The 16,728-nt window shown below is 41.8% G+C and overlaps 1 protein-coding gene across 1 annotated transcript; it reads left to right on the top strand.

Moving 5' to 3' along the window:
• Nucleotides 3,492-5,156, top strand: LOC105178702. The gene has a single exon (XM_011102232.1). The coding sequence runs from the start codon at nt 3,492-3,494 to the stop codon at nt 5,154-5,156; it is 1,665 nt and encodes a 554-aa protein (XP_011100534.1).

The following is a 16,728-nucleotide window of genomic DNA, read 5'->3' as shown; positions in this document are numbered from 1 at the left end:
ATCTAAAAACTTTTTCCAATAAAAACAGTTTACTAGGCAAAGATGTTTCAGTATAAAGCTCTTCAAGTTTATCCCACAATTCTTTTGAAGAATTTTGTTTACCAACTTTTAGTAAAACAGTGTCAGACAAGTTTAGAATAATCGAGGAGTAAGCAAATTCATCATTTTCTTGTATTTTTTCTTCTGAAATATTTTCCAAATAGTTGTCATCAATGGCTTTAAAAACTCTTTGCTGAATCAAAATTCCCTTCATTTTTTGTTGCCAGATTGAAAAATCACTTTTTTCATCAAAAAGTTGTAGGTTATATCCGGCCATTATAAAATAAATTTAAAGAAAATTTCAGAAAAGGTTTTTAAGCAAGTTTTAGTGATTATTCCGAAAAGGTTTTAACAGGTGCTCACAACAACTAAGTCACAAACAAAAGAACACAACAGATCACAGTAACGAGGATGGCAGAATCACAAAGATTTCAGTTGATATCTCAATAAATCAGAGAATGCAACAGATATGTAAAATATGTCGTAGAAACTATAGGATCAGAGATTACAATCTTTCAAACAGTTGATAAATAATGAAATCACTACAGAATATATATCAACAGTTATTATAGGAGATCACACAGATTAGTACTAAGGAATCACACAGATCAGTGATTGATAAGGGAAGTTATATAATTACAAAAATACCCCTATATTTTTAAGCACCTTTTTATGTACTCTCTGACTATGCGCGTGGGGCCTAGTGTGCAGGTACGACAGCGGCGGCAACAGGCTTTTACAGGGGATGACGTGGCTCGCTTTCATTGGGGCCACGTGTCGCATACATAGAGGGTACCATACAGTTATAAATAACCTCATTTATGATTATTCATATACGTTTTCACCACATCATTTTACCGCCATATTTGTGATCTCATTCGATCTCGTTATCATATTTTCGACCCCACTTTTCTAACTTAAGCATCGAAGAGACATTGCCGAGGGATTTAGCGATCCAAATACAGCGATCCGACCCAGTATCCTGATTTCGCGCGACCTACATCATTTGGCGTCGTCTGTGGGAAACTGAGAACGAGTTGGAAATGGAAGGGTCATCACGACGAGGACAATAGGTGGAAGAAACCCCAGGGAAAGGAGAAGAGCGGATGGTGCAGATGACGAAGGAAGAGTTGCAGCATATGATCGAAGAGGCGAGCAGAAAGCCCATTGTGGAGTATGAGTGCAGAACAGTAACCCCAGCTAGGGAAGGGGTTAGGAGGCAGTTGTTTCAGGAAGTAGAAACAGAGCAGAGGAGAGAGGTCTCAAGGGCGCCTGAAAAAGGTCCCGAGAGAACCTTATCAAATGAAATAACCAACAAAAGAACGATGGCCAGCAGAAGAACAGTCACTAGACAACCAGACATATCGAGAGCGGATGTGGATAGCGTTGGCAAGCAGATTGAGAAACTGGGAATGCAAATAGAGGAATTGAAGAAAAGGGGAGAGATCGTATCACAAAACAGGAGCTCGCCTTTCACTAATCAAATCTTATTGGAGGTGGTGGATAGTAGCTTTTGGTTCTTGGATCTTCCCAAGTGCGATGGGAGCAATGATCCTAGGGAACATGTTGCTGCATTCGACCTGGTCATGAATCTATACGGCCAGATGGACCCGATCAAAGCGAAGCTGTTTGTCACTACTCTGAAGGGCAAGGCTCAAGAATGGTTCACGAGCCTAGGTAGTGGAACAATTGATTCTTACGAACAACTAATTCATAAATTTTCTTTTCATTTTGCCAGCAAAAGAAAAGCAAAGAGGTCAGCGACTCAGCTCTTCACGATCAGACAAAGGGAGGATGAAATGTTGAAGGCTTTCGTGGGAAGATTCAATAACGAGGTATTGGAGGTCCAGGACTTGAGGATCGATATGATGGTGAGCATCTTAATACATGGTTTGCAGAAAGGCCGCTTCGCGTCGGCATTGGCTCGAGACCCGCCAACGGGGATAGAGCAGTTAATGGAAATGGAACAAAAATACATTGATGAGGAAGAGATGAATGCCATGAAGGACAATGACTGGACGAGGGATCCGGGAAGATTGAGAGGAGAACAACCGAGAGATGGCAAGCAGCAATCTGAAAAAGATCGTGAACAGAGAGGGCCGTATTGCCTCGACATCACAAGTATACCCCCTGGACAACCACTAGAGAGTGGGTGATGGCGATGGTCGAAAAGGAGGGCCTCCTGCAATGGCCGGGTAAGATGCGTGATACGTCGGCTAAGAAAAACTCACACAAATATTGCAGGTTCCATAAAGACAAAGGTCATAACACGGAGGATTGCGACCAATTAAGAGATGAGATCGAATGGTTGGTAAGACAAGGCTATTTTAAACATCTGATTGACAGGAGTGCCAAAACGGGCGGACGTAGTAGATCGCGGAGCCGCGAGAGGCATCAAAAGGATGAGACGGGAAAAAGCGTAGCACGGGACAATGCACCCACGAAGGGTGTTATTCATACTATCTCCGGTGGACCGACCAATGGAGATTCGATGAGAGCAAGAAAGAAGTACACAAGGGAGAACAAACTCAAGTACGGGGAGCAAATGTTGCATGTAGCGAAGCAGGAAAATATCGTCTTTGGAGATGAAGACTTGAGTTCGGACACCCTTGACCAGAACGATCGCATGGTCATTAAGATGGACATCGCTAACTACCAGGTACACAAAGTGTTGATAGATAACGGTAATTCTGTTGATATTATTTTTAGTGATGTTCTCAGGAAAATGGACTTGGGAAATGTGAGATTGAAGCCAATTCGAACACCTTTGGTCGGATTTGGAGGCAATGAGGTCGTTCCTGAAGGTGTGATCGAGCTACTAGTTTCTTTGGGGGAAGAACCCAGAAGAAAGACCTGCATGGTTCAATTTTTGGTGGTTGACAGTCATTTTGCAGATAACGTGGTATTAGGGCGACCAACATTGAACAAGTTTAAGGCAGTGGTGTTTACATATCATTTGAAGATGAAGTTTCCAACACCACAAGGAGTCGGGGAAGTAAGATGCGATCAGCGAACAGCTAGGCAATGCTATAACTTAGCCGTGAAGCAGGGAGAAACGATGAAAAAAGAAAAGAGGAAGGAGGAGATGAGCCAAAATGAGAAGGCAAAACGAGGAAAAATGGAAAGAATTGAGCCGTCGGAGGAGTACAAGGAGGTTGAATTAATTTCAGAAAATTTCCAGAAAATGACCCGTATTGGATCGCAGATGACGATGGAGATGGAAAAAATGATGATTGATTTCTTGCGGAGGAATAACGACCTCTTTGCATGGAGCCCCTCTTTTCAATGTATAAACCCCGAGGTAATTGTGCATAGACTTAATATTGATTCACAGGTCAAGCCGGTGAAACAAAAAAAGAGAATGTTCGGTACTGGTGCTCAGATAACGCGGTTAGCTCGGTGCTGGTGCGCGAGGAAAATGGAAAGCAAAGTCCTGTTACTACATTAGCAAAATGTTACAAGGAGCAGAGAAGAAGTATATCCAGATCGAGAAGTTGGCATTGTCTTTGGTGACAACAGCAAGGAAGTTGCGACCTTACTTCCAGTCCCACCCTATTGTTGTCTTAACTAATCATCCTTTGAAGCAGGTTATGTCAAAATCGGATACATCTGGCAGGATGATTAAATGCGCGGTGGAGCTGGGAGAATTTGACATTGAATTTCAAACGAGGAGTGCAGTTAAAGCACAAGTGTTTGCTGATTTCCTGGTTGAGCTCGTTGGTGAACAACCAGAAAAAGAGGAAAGATGGCTGTTACACGTGGATGGGTCGTCGACCTCAAAGAATGGAGGAGCTGGTATTTACTTGCAAGGACCAGATGGTGCTGAGATCGAGATCTCCGTGAGGCTAAATTTTCCGGCTACCAACAATAAAGCTGAATATGAAGCTTTAATTCAAGAATTGCAGACGACATGGGATGGAGGTGTAAGGCAGGTAGACGTATATACGGACTCACAACTTGTCGCGATGCAGGTACAGGGCACCTATGAGACGCGAGAGTGGTCCATGACACAATACCTGGCAAAGGTGAAAGACATGATAAAAAAATTTGACAGATGCACGATTAACCAAATCCCAAGGGACGAGAACGCACGAGCGGATACCTTGTCGAAGTTCGGGTCGCTAGTCGAAGGAATTAACGAAAGAAAGATCACGGTGATGGTAAAGTCACAACCGGTAATAGATGAAGCGGAGGTTCACGCAGTTGAGATGACGGATTCCTGGAAAACGCCTTTTGTTCGGTATTTAAAGCATGGGGAGTTGCCTAGCGGCGCAATCGCTGCCAAGAGACTACAGTTCAAAGCAAATCGCTTTACTATGATCGGAGATGATCTCTACAAGAGAACTCCAGAAGATATTTTGTTGAAATGCTTAGATGCCGAGAGGTCGCAGTATGTTATGAAGGAAATACATGAAGGCAGTTGCGGAAATCATTTAGGAGGAAGATCGCTGGCTCATAAGATCCTTAGGCAAGGCTATTTTTGGCCCACGATGGTGGAGGATGCAAAGGAGTTCGCTAGAAAATGTGAAAGTTGCCAAAAATATGCGGGATTGCTGCGTTCCCCAACGACCCCTCTGGAGCCCTTGAAAGTCGCATGCCCTTTTGATCAATGGGGGATCGATATCATTGGTCCATTTCCTCAAGCAGTGGCTCAGAAAAAATTCTTGATTGTGGCGGTCGAGTACTTTTCCAAGTCGGTCGAGGCGGAAGCTTTGGCAAAAATCTCTGAAAAAGAGGTAGTCAATTTCATTTGGAAAAATATTATTTGCAGGTTCGGGGTTCCGCGCGTTCTGGTATCGGATAACGGAACCCAGTTCCAAGGAAAGAAGATCGTGGCGTTGTGTAAAGAGCTGAAAATCCAACAGAATTTTACGGCGGTCGGGAACCCACAAGTGAATGGGCAGGCCGAGGTCACGAACCGAACCCTGTTGCAATACTTGAAGACTCGGTTGGAAGGAGCAAAAGGGGCATGGGTCAGCTGCCTGGAGTACTCTGGGCATATCGAACGACCCCACGAACTGCCACGGGTGAGACCCTCTTCTGTTTGGTATATGGCAGTGAAGCTGTCATACCTGCGGAGGTCGGGGAAGAGACAGCTCGAGTTGACCTTACAATGATTGAAGAAGGTAGAGATCGCGCGTACGCAAAGATCTTGAGGTACAAAAGTATGATGACCAGAAATTATAATCGAAGAGTGCGACCGAGGAGTTTTCAAGTTGGCGACCTGGTGTTGAAGAAAGTTGAAGTGTCGAAGCATGTTGGAAAGCTTGATCCGACATGGGAAGGCCCATACAAGGTAGTGGAAATCCGACGGAAAGGGACATACATCTTACAAGACTTAGAAGGGAAGAATCTGCCGCGACCTTGGAATCTGCATAATTTGAAGAAATTTTATGCTTAGATGTATGTAAGCTACCTAGCAAGGTCTTGCCTGAAAAAAGGCTTGCAATTGTTTGAAAAAGACATTTCAATAGTCTGAAAAAGACGACCTGTAAAAGGTCATTTTGCATCTACAAGTTCTGTTGTGTTCTTTCAAAGTTAACCTTAGAAGTAAAAGGTTCATAAGCGATCTGAAAATGATACGCATGATTTCTAACCTGAAATAAAGTTCATAAGCGATCTGAAAAAGATGCGCAGAATTTCTAACCTGAAAAAGGTTCATAAGCGATCTGAAAAAGATGCGCAGGATTTCTAACCTAAAAAAGGTTCATAAGCGATCTGAAAAAGATACGCAGGATTTCTAACCTGAAAAAGGTTCATAAGCGATCTGAAAAAGATGCGCAGGATTTCTGACTTGAAAAAGGTTCATAAGCGATCGGAAAAAGATGTGCAGGATTTCTAACATGAAATAAGGTTCATAAGCGATCTGAAAAAGATACGCAGGATTTCTAACCTGAAAAAGGTACATAAGCAATCTGTAAAAGATACACAGGATTTTTGACCTGAAAAGGGTTCATAAGCGATTTGAAAAAGACGCAGGATTTCTAACCTGAAAAAGGTTCATAAATGATCTGGAAAAGATAGCGATATGAAGGGGTTGCAGATTTTATAACTTAAAAGGTCTATACGCTATCATAATGCAGGAGTTTTGTAATAGGTCTCGTGGAACGACCTGAAGGGAGACGCAAGTTTTTTAAACTTAGCAGGAATCTTCGTAGATATACAAGAATACAAACTACTCGAGGTTCTGATGAACAAAATATTTAGTATTGATAATCATTAGCTTACAAAAAAGGGAATTCATCCCTAAATCGACATTGTTAGTTCGGAATACAAAAAAAAGAGGGTGCTTACAAAAATTGTTCATTCATCCCTATACATCTACAAGATAGGAAATGGGGGTGGTAGTTCGTCCATCAGAGGGAGAAATTCTGGAAAATCATCAACAGGTGCTGGGCCAGGGGGGTATGGTTCGAGATTTTTATCTAAAGATACGTCCAGCTGGTCGAGATCAAAATCTTCCACGAACCCTTCGAGCTTCAGGATTTGGCCTTGGCACTTCTCGAACCCCTCAACCATAAAGTCTGACGCCTGGTTCTCCACAGCCTCTCGAAAGGTCCTAGACTTCAGAAAGTCGCGAGCACCATTCATGCGAGCTTGATTCAACATATCCTTGTGCTCCTAGCTCTGCAAAAAGTGGGCCCGACCTTCAGTTAAACCCTGCTCCCTGCCCGCTTCAAAGGCAGTTGCGCGATCTGTTTGGGCTGTGGATCTGGCTTCCTCTAATTCTCTCTCAGAAATTTCCAGCTTGGAAGTGAGCTCCTTCTTCTCTTGGGCATCGAACTGAAGGGATTCGATCAATGATTGTTGCTCTAGAATCTTCTCCTCCATCTCCACAGTTTTTGATTCAAGGATGATCTTATCGTGTCTCCACATCGAGCATTGGAGGGAGAGGTTATGGGCAAAGGCCATGGCCTGTTGCAAAGGAAAGATTCATGGAAAATCAGTTCGTGAGTAGGGTAAGCTGTTGGTTACCTGAGTCATATTGTGCGCGAAGTGCTCCTCGATGGATGTATGAGAGGTTTGGGCAAGGATGACCTGGTCCCGTTCCAGGCAAGCGGCCCTGTAAATCTCCCAAGAGTCCTGTCCGGCTAGGGTTCGTAGAACGCTACTGTTTTTTGAGATTTTCCAGTCAGGAACCCATTTTTCGCCGGACATCTCAGCAACTCGAGCAGACGAAGATCGCTCGTCTCTTGTCCGTTGGCACACTTCTTGGAACGCGGAAAATCTTTTGCGACTCTCGGGCTCAACGACCCTGTCTGCGGCGAGCTTGGCCTCTAATCTGCCTGGCCTTGACCTTGAAGAAGGATCGCTCCTGCTCTCGGTCGGTTCTGCTGGGATATCTGATTCGGGGATCGCTCTCTCTTTGCCTCTTTTCCTCTTCAGACCTCGATTCTCAGATATCTCCACTACTTCCACTTGCTCGTCAGGCGTTTGACCCCTTGCCTTAGTTGGAGAGACGGTTGTTCGGAGGCTGTACCGGTTGTAGGAGATGGGGTCAGAGTCGGAGCACGTTCCTTGCATTTCCTTTTGGCAGCCGCCGCCGCACGTTTGAGCTCGCGATCGACCGAGGGAGGTAATGTTCCCTTCTTCGCTCTGGTTTTGTTCGCGATCCTGGCCAGCATGATTTCAGACTCTACAAGAGGAATTAGTTAGAGATCGCTTAAAGGAAGAGGAAAGAAAAGATAGGACTTCTGTAATCACCTAAAGAGCTTTTGACTGGAATAGGAGCATGGGAGAGGCCCGCGAGCTTCAAGACTTTCTCCTGTAGTAGTACTTTCGGAAGGTACCAAAACAGACTTTCTCGAACCCCTCCCCAAAAGTTTCGGGTTTGGGCTTAGACTCACGTCAACCCAAGTAAAAATCCCAAGATTGCCCAGGTGGAGGTCGTAGAAAGAAATAGCTATCACGCCAAGGACCGACATTAGACCTCAAATCGTCTAAGAAACAACAGTCCTTGCATGTGGTTAAGTAGAACCACCCAGTCTCCCCCGATCTTTTGGAGGCAGTGATATTGTATAGTGACCAGAAATTGTCAAAAGAGGGAGACAAATCAAGGTGTTCCATAACAATAATGAACATGAGTATATAGCTAATAGAATTGGGGGATAATTGCATTGGGCAGAGACCTAATCGGACAAGGATATTGTTCACTTCGCGGGGTAATGTAAAACGTAATCCGACATCTAAATGGAGCACGGATAAAGCACAGTAGCTTTCTGGGGCTGATGCATGTGATCAAATGAACGAGGAATGATAATATCGTAATCAGCAGAGCAGGAATATAATATTTTCTTTTTAATGCTACAGGAGTTGTTTTAATGATGCTCGCGATTCCTAACCATGGCTTTTGTTGCATCATTTCAATATATTTTTGAAAAACAGGGGCCTCATCGGATTCAGCAATTTCCTCAGGAAGGTTAGAATGAGGTTCGGGAATGGAAGAAGTGGGATCGCGAGAAGTACCAGCGGTCTCCCTTGTGGAGGTCGCTGACGATCCCGACATAGAGCTCGAATCTGAGCTCGAGTCAGACTCGGAAGCAGACACAGGAACGGAAAGACTCCTAGACCTAGAAGACATGATATCAAAAGTTGGAATAAGAAAGGATTGAGGAATACCTGGAGAATGGAGGTAGCTCGCAGGGGGAGATCGAATGAGATTAGTTTGGGTGGTCAAAAAAGTTCAAATGGGGGACTATATATAGGGGAATATTTGAGGCAGCGCGCCTTCCCACATTCCAGCGGATGGAGACACGTGGCTTAGGACAGATGGCCGAGATCCTTCAAACTGACATGGTGACTGTTTACTTCCCTTAGTGTCATTAATGACACTAAGAGAAGTGGGGGAGTAATGATAAGGGAAGTTATATAATTACAAAAATACCCCTATATTTTTAAGCACCTTTTTATGTACTCTCTGACTGTGCGCGTGGGGACCAGTGTGCAGGTACGACAGCGGCAGCAGCAGGCTTTTACAAAGGATGACGTGGCTCACTTTCATTGGGGCCACGTGTCGCATACATAGAGGGTACCGTACAGTTATAAATAGCCTTATTTATGATTATTCATATACGTTTTCACCACATTATTTTACCGCCATATTTGTGATCTCATTCGATCTCGTTATCATATTTTCGACCCCACTTTTTTAACTTAAGTATCAGAGGGCCATCGCCGAGGGCTACTCGGCTAGTTTCACGTTTGCTTTGTTCTCAGGATCCACTAGAGGTAGTTCGAAAGAGGGATTTAGCGATCCAAATACAGCGATCCGACCTAGTGATCCTGATTTCGCGCGACCTACATCAGTGATGGTATTACAGAGATTAGAAGGTCACAAAGATAATAACTTGAGATATCAAACAAACCGAGGTTCACCGGCCTAAATCCCGTCTAGATACCCGACGACCTCAAGGGTCTGGCCAAGAGGGATATTAGGGGGTTTAACCATGGTAAATAGGAATAACAGAGATAATGATCTGACATTAATATAAACAGAGATATCAACGAAATAAAGAGGAGGGGTTTCAGAGAGTACCACCACCGGGAGCTGTCGTATCAGAGATGGCTCTAATACCACTGCAGGGAGAAAACCCTCAGTGATATCTCTTTCACAAAAATCACCTAGCCAACTATTACAGTATATGTGGAGTACGAAACTCCTTAATACAAACCAAGAATGAAAATAATGAATATATATATAAATCTAGAAAATAAAAGAACAAATCTGATAATTTGAAGATGACTCAGGGTATTGCCAGATCCAACCACAAAGGTCACGTTTCTCTGTCACAGAGACTTGCACACCACGAGAAAAAGGGGGGCCAAACCCACGGTTACTCCACTAGAGAATAGTCCGACCGATCACAGAGATCTTACCTCTCACAACCGGTCACAAAGACACACAACAAAGATCACTTAGAATCAGTATGAGAGGAATGAGAAGAATGAGTATTTTCGTGTGTAGGATCCGAGGGGGAGAAACCCTTTTATAGGAAAACTAAACCGTAGGAATGGAGGATAACGGTGGCTTTCCATAAGCCATTAAGTTGGCTATGGAAGGCCACCTCCATTCTCGGAGAAGAGGTAAGGAAAGACAATCCATGGCAGAAATAGAGTGAAGGAGAGAGGATAGACACTGTCGGCGCACAAGAAGCGAAGGGAAAAAAAAGATAGCAATCATTAGGGTTAGGACCAATACATAGGATAGAGGTCATGGGTCGTGTTACCGGTAGTGGGTCGGGTAGTGTAAGTGGGCAGCCGGGTGGGTTTGGGCCTTTGCTCTGCTGGGCCGACCTTAGAAGGTCATTAGGCCATATATAAACTTTACAATTATACTAATAAAATTTTAGTATATCGAAATTTAAAAACCTTATTAATAAAAATATTTATCAAACAAGAACAAGATTATTTTTTATTAAAAGAAATTCAACGTTGACTTCGATGCAATAGTTTTTCAGCAATTTTATTATCTTTTCTCTGGTGATTATGTACAGTATTATGCAAAACAGAATTGGATTAAAAAAATATATTTGGGTAACAGAGTAAATAAAAATAAAATATATATTTGTTTTGTCTCTTAAGCCTTATACTTTCACTTTTTCGTCTAACTTTGGGCGAAAGAAGAATTAGACCGTAAAGGGGTTTCATACATACTGACTTTTACTTCCCCTCCATCTTTCCTCCCTAACGAAATACCAAACTATCTCTTAGACATTCGTTTTTACTTCCACTTCTCTTATATTCCAACTTTTGCCCCAACCAAACATACTACAAGGCCACTGTTGACAAATTGAAAGAAATCAATTTGGTAATGTTGAAAATCCTCGGCTAATCTACATCAATGCCCTATTAACTGCCAACGAGGAGGAAACATATATTGAGTTATTCAAAAAATTCAAAGATGCGTTTGCATATTTATATAAGGAAATGAGCAAAGGTGGCAATCCATCAGTTGTCAATAAAGAAAGGAGCTCACCTTGTCAAGTAAACTCAATGCTGACTCCAATCTAAGTTGGTCCATTTGATCGAATTCAAAGTCAACAAACTCAGTCGAGGTTGGGTTCATTCGATAAGTCAAATATCCAACATGGATATCAAGCATTGCTCCCATTAGAAAGAAAAATAGACTAATTCGAGAATGTGTCGATTTTAGTGACTTGAAATTTGTGTGCCCCAACGTTGATTTTACCTTGCCCATCGCAAAACTCATGATTGATGCCACCACCGAGCATGAAATTCATGGATGGGTCATCTGGGTGCAACTAAATACGCATGACACTAAGAGATGAAGAACTAATGGCATTGTGTACCCCAAAAAGGGATATACTACTACAAAATAATGTTGTTTGGCTTGAAAAATGTTGGTGCCACATACCAAAGGGCCTGCAGAGGATATTTGATGATATGCTTCACACAAATATTGAATGCTACATCAACGACCTTGTCGTGAAGTTCAAAAGGAGATAATCATATCCAAGATTTAAGGAAGATATTTGAATGACTGAGGAGATATCAACTCAAGATGAATATATTGAAATGTGTATCCAGTGTCACCTCGAAAAAATTTCTTAGGTTTTTTGTTCACCATAGAGGAATAGAGATTGAAAAAGCCAAGACCGATGGAATCTTAAAGATGCTAAACCTCAAAGCATCCATGAATTTAAGAGTTTGCAAGGAAAGTTGGCGTATCTCGGAAGGTTCATTTCAAACTGGTTTGGATGATGTCAACCTTTTAGCCACATCATGAAAAAGGGTGCTCCATTTAAATGGGATGAAACTTGTCGTAATGCTTTTAGAAACACAAAGTCCTACTTGATTAAAACTCCCTTACTGATTGCACCAGTGCCTACATCCATTAATTCTCGATATAGTTGCTCAAGAATGTCAGTTGGAGCTCAACTAGCACAAGAAAATGATGAGGGGAAGAAAAGTGGGACAAAATGCATAAAACCCCCCTGTGTTTTAAAAAGTCTTAAAAAAAAACCCTCTTGTTATGAGAATAGGCTAAAAGCCTCCCTATATTTTGTAAAACTCAGCTCAATCGCCCCTTCTCCGTTAAATCCAACTAACGGTGTTAATTTTTTAGAAAATAACCGTTATACCCTTACTTATTATATATTACTTTTTATTTTAATGACCGTTAGATCGTTTTTGATCAAATACTGATCGTTAGATCTAATCAATTAATCTCAACCATTAGATTTTAAAAAAATAAAAGGTCTAGATTCAATAAATTATTTAACGTATATTATATATAAATAATTTAAATTTTTTTAAAAATATATTATTATTATATATTAAAAAAAATAACTAACTACCCTTATTTGTTAAAATGCTCGTATCTCCCTAAATTTTTTTTATCAAATTGGGTGAGGTCAGTTTCGTTAGAATCGTTTTGAAGAGACGAGTCTGATGGTGGTGGTTTGAGACAGAGATTCGATCGGACAGCGACGAATCGACGTTAAACATGTTCAGCGGTCGTGACTTGAGCCAACTCTCTATGATTGACGAAAACTCAAATTGGAGGTATGAAAATGTTCGTCTTAAAGAGAGGATTTGAATGGTACCATTGGCCGTCGAAAATTCGTCCGGACGGCGCTGGAAACTTAGAAACAAGTTTTCGGCGAAAAAGGGGCGAAATTGCAGTTTTTCTTGTTTTTTTAAATTTTTTAATTAATTTTAATTATATTAATTAAAATATAATTTATTTAATCAAGAATATTTTAAATAATTATAATAATTAAATATTTTGGCTAATTAGTAATAATTATTGTAATTACATATATATTTTAATTAATAAAAAATAATTTTAGATTTAATAATTAAAAATTATAAAATTATTTGAATTTAAATATAATTTAATTTAATATTTATCATTAAATAAATTAAATATAATTTAATATTTCAATTTAAATTTAATATGACAAAATTTAATACTTGTTTTTTAAGGTGAGAAATGGAAAAAGGAAGACACGAACAAGCCAAAAAGTCCTTTGTATGTTATATAGACCCATAGAGGGGTATTTTTAGTCTAAAGTGTCATTAAATATGAACCTAAACCGCAGAAAATGACTACCAAAAGTAGCAGACGCGCGTCTCCTCCACCTTCTATTAGTTGCTAACAGAATGGGGGTTTTTTGTTGAGTAAAACAAAACAGGAGGGGGATTTTAGGCTATTCTGAAAACAGGAGAGTGTTTTTTTCATACTTTCTAAAACACAGGGGGATATTATGCATTTTGTCTAGAAAAGTGTTTTGTACTAGTTGAGTAGAATGGTGATGCCTAATTAACTGAAATACTCACCATTTGAAAAATTATGTTTGGCGCTCATCTTTTCAATCCAAAAATTAAAGTATTACTTCCAACCACATACCGTACGGCTCGTTTAGAAAGCAAATCCACTAAGGTATGTCATGTCGAAGCACGTCCTATCTGATACACTTGCAAAGTGGTATCTTCAGCCATAATAATTCAAAATTGTGTATATTCCTCAAAAAGTAGTGAAGTATTAATAGACTTCTTAGCTGATTATCCTATCCCTACAGAGTGGGAGTTGTTTAATGATCTCCCTAACGAAAGCGTCCTTGTCGTTGAAGTCACTCCTCCATAGGAAAATATACTTTGATAGAGCTTTACACAAAGAAGAAGTCGGTGCTAAAGTCATATTCATCACACCCGGTGGAGAAGTTTGCCACATTCCTTCGTCCTAACTCAAAAATTGCTCAAACAATGTTGTTGAATGTCAAGTTCTTGTCCTTGGTCTCCAGATAGCAGTTAACATAAAACAATTGCATCTTAAAGCATATAGAGACTCTTATCCTTGGACTATACGAGGTCAAGAAACCCAAGCCATTTCCATATTACAATTATGTTAAAAGACAACAGCTGAGAGAGTGAGAGTGAGCTGAGAGGGAGCCAGGACCTTCTTCCGCCTTGTCGCTGACACCCGTAGCCACATCCGCCGCCGGCTGGCCGCCGGAATTTTTTCCGGCACGTTTCTGGCCACGCGCACTAGATCCAGATTCGTCATCCGACGATCTTTCCATCCATGCCACGCGTGCTCTGAACCGGCCTCCGACGCGCCGCCACACGCCAGCCACAGTCCGCATTTTCGCCACCTTTTTTCACCGCCAACGTTTTTCTCAAATTCCGGCGCCGTCCCGATGACCCACCGGCCGCTGCTCATACCGTTCGAATCACCACCAAGGCGAACATTACCCACTAAATAATTTTGGATTCCACCAACGAGAAAGGTTGGGCTTTTACCTTAACCTTTGAACCTTGTCGTCGTTGTTTCGCCGCCACCGGAGTGCTTCCCGATCGCGGACCACCACCAATCAACTCGTCTCCTCCGTGCGAATCGAACGAGCCATCTCCCATCCAATTCCATCAAGGCATTGTGTTGATCACAGAACCTCCCAAACGCCGACGGTTGCGCAACCCTATCCCTGCCGTCCGACGAGCGTTGATGGCTAGATTTCCACCGGTGGACTCGCCTTCCCATGACGGACCAGCCCCTCCAATCAGCGACCACCATCGGAGCCTCAATGCCTATGGAAACCTTGGTAGCCAACTCGGCCGGTTTTGATTCCAACTCGAACGAATCAACTCAGAAATTGCCCCCTGATTTGTAGAAACATGCTGAGCAGTAGAAGTCAATTTCTCTTATTAAATCATTTGCTGAAGCTGTCTCTAATTCGACAGGGAATCAGAGTCTTCATCAACATCCTTGCGATCTTAGAAAATTCTTTCTGGCCGATCATAACCCCCAACCACTCGGTATCAAGTCCATTAACCATGGTCGACCCACTCTATCATTTGCAGATGCTGAGACAGAGGAGCTCGCGGCGCCCTATCGATTTTTCCTTGTTGGAAAATTCTCACATGGAGCACCCCCTTACAGTCAAATGCACCAGCTTATTGCTAGATTGGGGATTCAAGGAGCGTTTACAGTCAGCATGATCAACTCCAAACACACCCTTATCTCCCTTTCCAGCGAGTCAGATTACTCCCGCCTGTGGCTACGGCGCATTTGGTTTCTTCAAGGCTTCCCAATGAGAATTTTCAAATGGACGCCAACATTTAGTCCGACGCAAGAATCATCTATCGTTCCTATTTGGGTTTGCTTTCCTGAACTCCCTGCTCATTTATTTCGTAAGGAAGCTCTTTTTTCTGTTGCTAGCATGGTTGGATCACCTTTGCAAATTGATGCTTTAACTCTTAACAAGTCTAAACTATCACAGCTAGGGTTTGTGTGGAAATAGACCTGTTAAAACCTGTCATTGAAGAATTTGACTTGCACATAATGGTGTAACCATAGTACAGAAAGTTGTTTTTGAACATCTCCCTGAATACTGTTCTTTGTGCAAGCATGTGGGACATAAGGATACTGACTGTTTTTCGAAAGGTAATGCCCCTAAACCCCCACCCCATAATAAGATCAACCGTAGGAATCAACAATTTGCAGGAATTGAGATAAAACAAGCTCGTGATAAAGGAAAAAAGATGATTGTGCCAGTAAGCCATCCCGCTGTCGACCATAATTCAGAAAGAAGCAAAGCATCATTCCCCGCTGCAAAAGCGGAATGCTCAATAACCAACCAGCCAAAAAAGGGGGTCAAAGATCAACTGGAGAACGACAATCAAATGGAACAGATTCAGAGCCATGGAAAACAGGAGAACCTAAAGATGGATAACACCAGAACTCCAAACTCTGTAACTCTTCAGGGAGCTGCCATACAGGAATGCACCTCTCACAATACCTTGACGCCTCAAGGAGAAAATTGCACAGACAACATGGACAACTTCAACCTGGATGACCCCTTAATTGAAGAATTATTGGACAGAGATTTGACTGCTGAAAGCCATGAACGAAATTCCACAAGCAAACTGAAAGCCAGAGGAAAAGCTAAGAAGACCCCAAAAAGTGGTGACAAGGGCAGCACTTCAACAAAGGCAATAGGAACTAGAATTCTTTTAAGAGGAGAATGTAGTAATAAAAAACGAAGAAATAAGTTCCTTTCTGATATGGATATAATTGAGATTCAAGCTACCGAGGAAACTAGTGAAAGTGAGGCTCAGGACACCAAAGAAAACAATGACAAAGAGGAGGAACTCACACCAATCTACAACATATTTCAAAGCTTGGATGACGGTGACTCACTTTTGGAGCTTGACACTGAGCTCCAGCCACAAGTACAAGCAAGAGAACAGGAGATCAATCAAAATGTCAATGACATAGCACTGGAATCAAACCTCCAAGAACACATTTTGGAAGACTCAACTATGTCTAACAAGTAAAAGAGAAACAATTCCATGGAAGATAGCTCTCTCAAAACATGCAAAGTTAGAGGCAACGGAAAAAAGAACAAAGGTAACAGTACTACTAGGACCCTCCCTAAAAGGTACACCAGGTCTGTTTCCTCTTCCTCTCTACAATTTTAAATGACCAAAATTCTGATTTGGAATGTTCGAGGTATTGGTAAAATAGATAAACAAAAAATTCTCTTGGACATGCTTTTAACTCATAGACCTCATATTTTGGTTTTGTTGGAACCTTTTATTCACGTCGAAGATGCCTCTTTCATTCATAGGTTTGGTTTTCATTCTGTTTTCTCTAACATTTCTAACAAAATTTGGTGCCTTGCTCAGTTTGGTTTTGATGTTCAAGTGGTACAGAATACTAATCAA

The sequence above is a fragment of the Sesamum indicum genome, linkage group LG16 (genome assembly GCF_000512975.1).
Source record: "Sesamum indicum cultivar Zhongzhi No. 13 linkage group LG16, S_indicum_v1.0, whole genome shotgun sequence".
NCBI classification, from domain to species: Eukaryota; Viridiplantae; Streptophyta; class Magnoliopsida; order Lamiales; family Pedaliaceae; genus Sesamum; species Sesamum indicum.
This window is presented reverse-complemented; position numbering and strand designations above follow the sequence as displayed.

Coding starts and splice junctions, on each gene's coding strand:
- LOC105178702 (XM_011102232.1), top strand. CDS start 3,492: ATGTTACAAGGAGCAGAGAAGAAGTATATCCAGATCGAGAAGTTGGCA.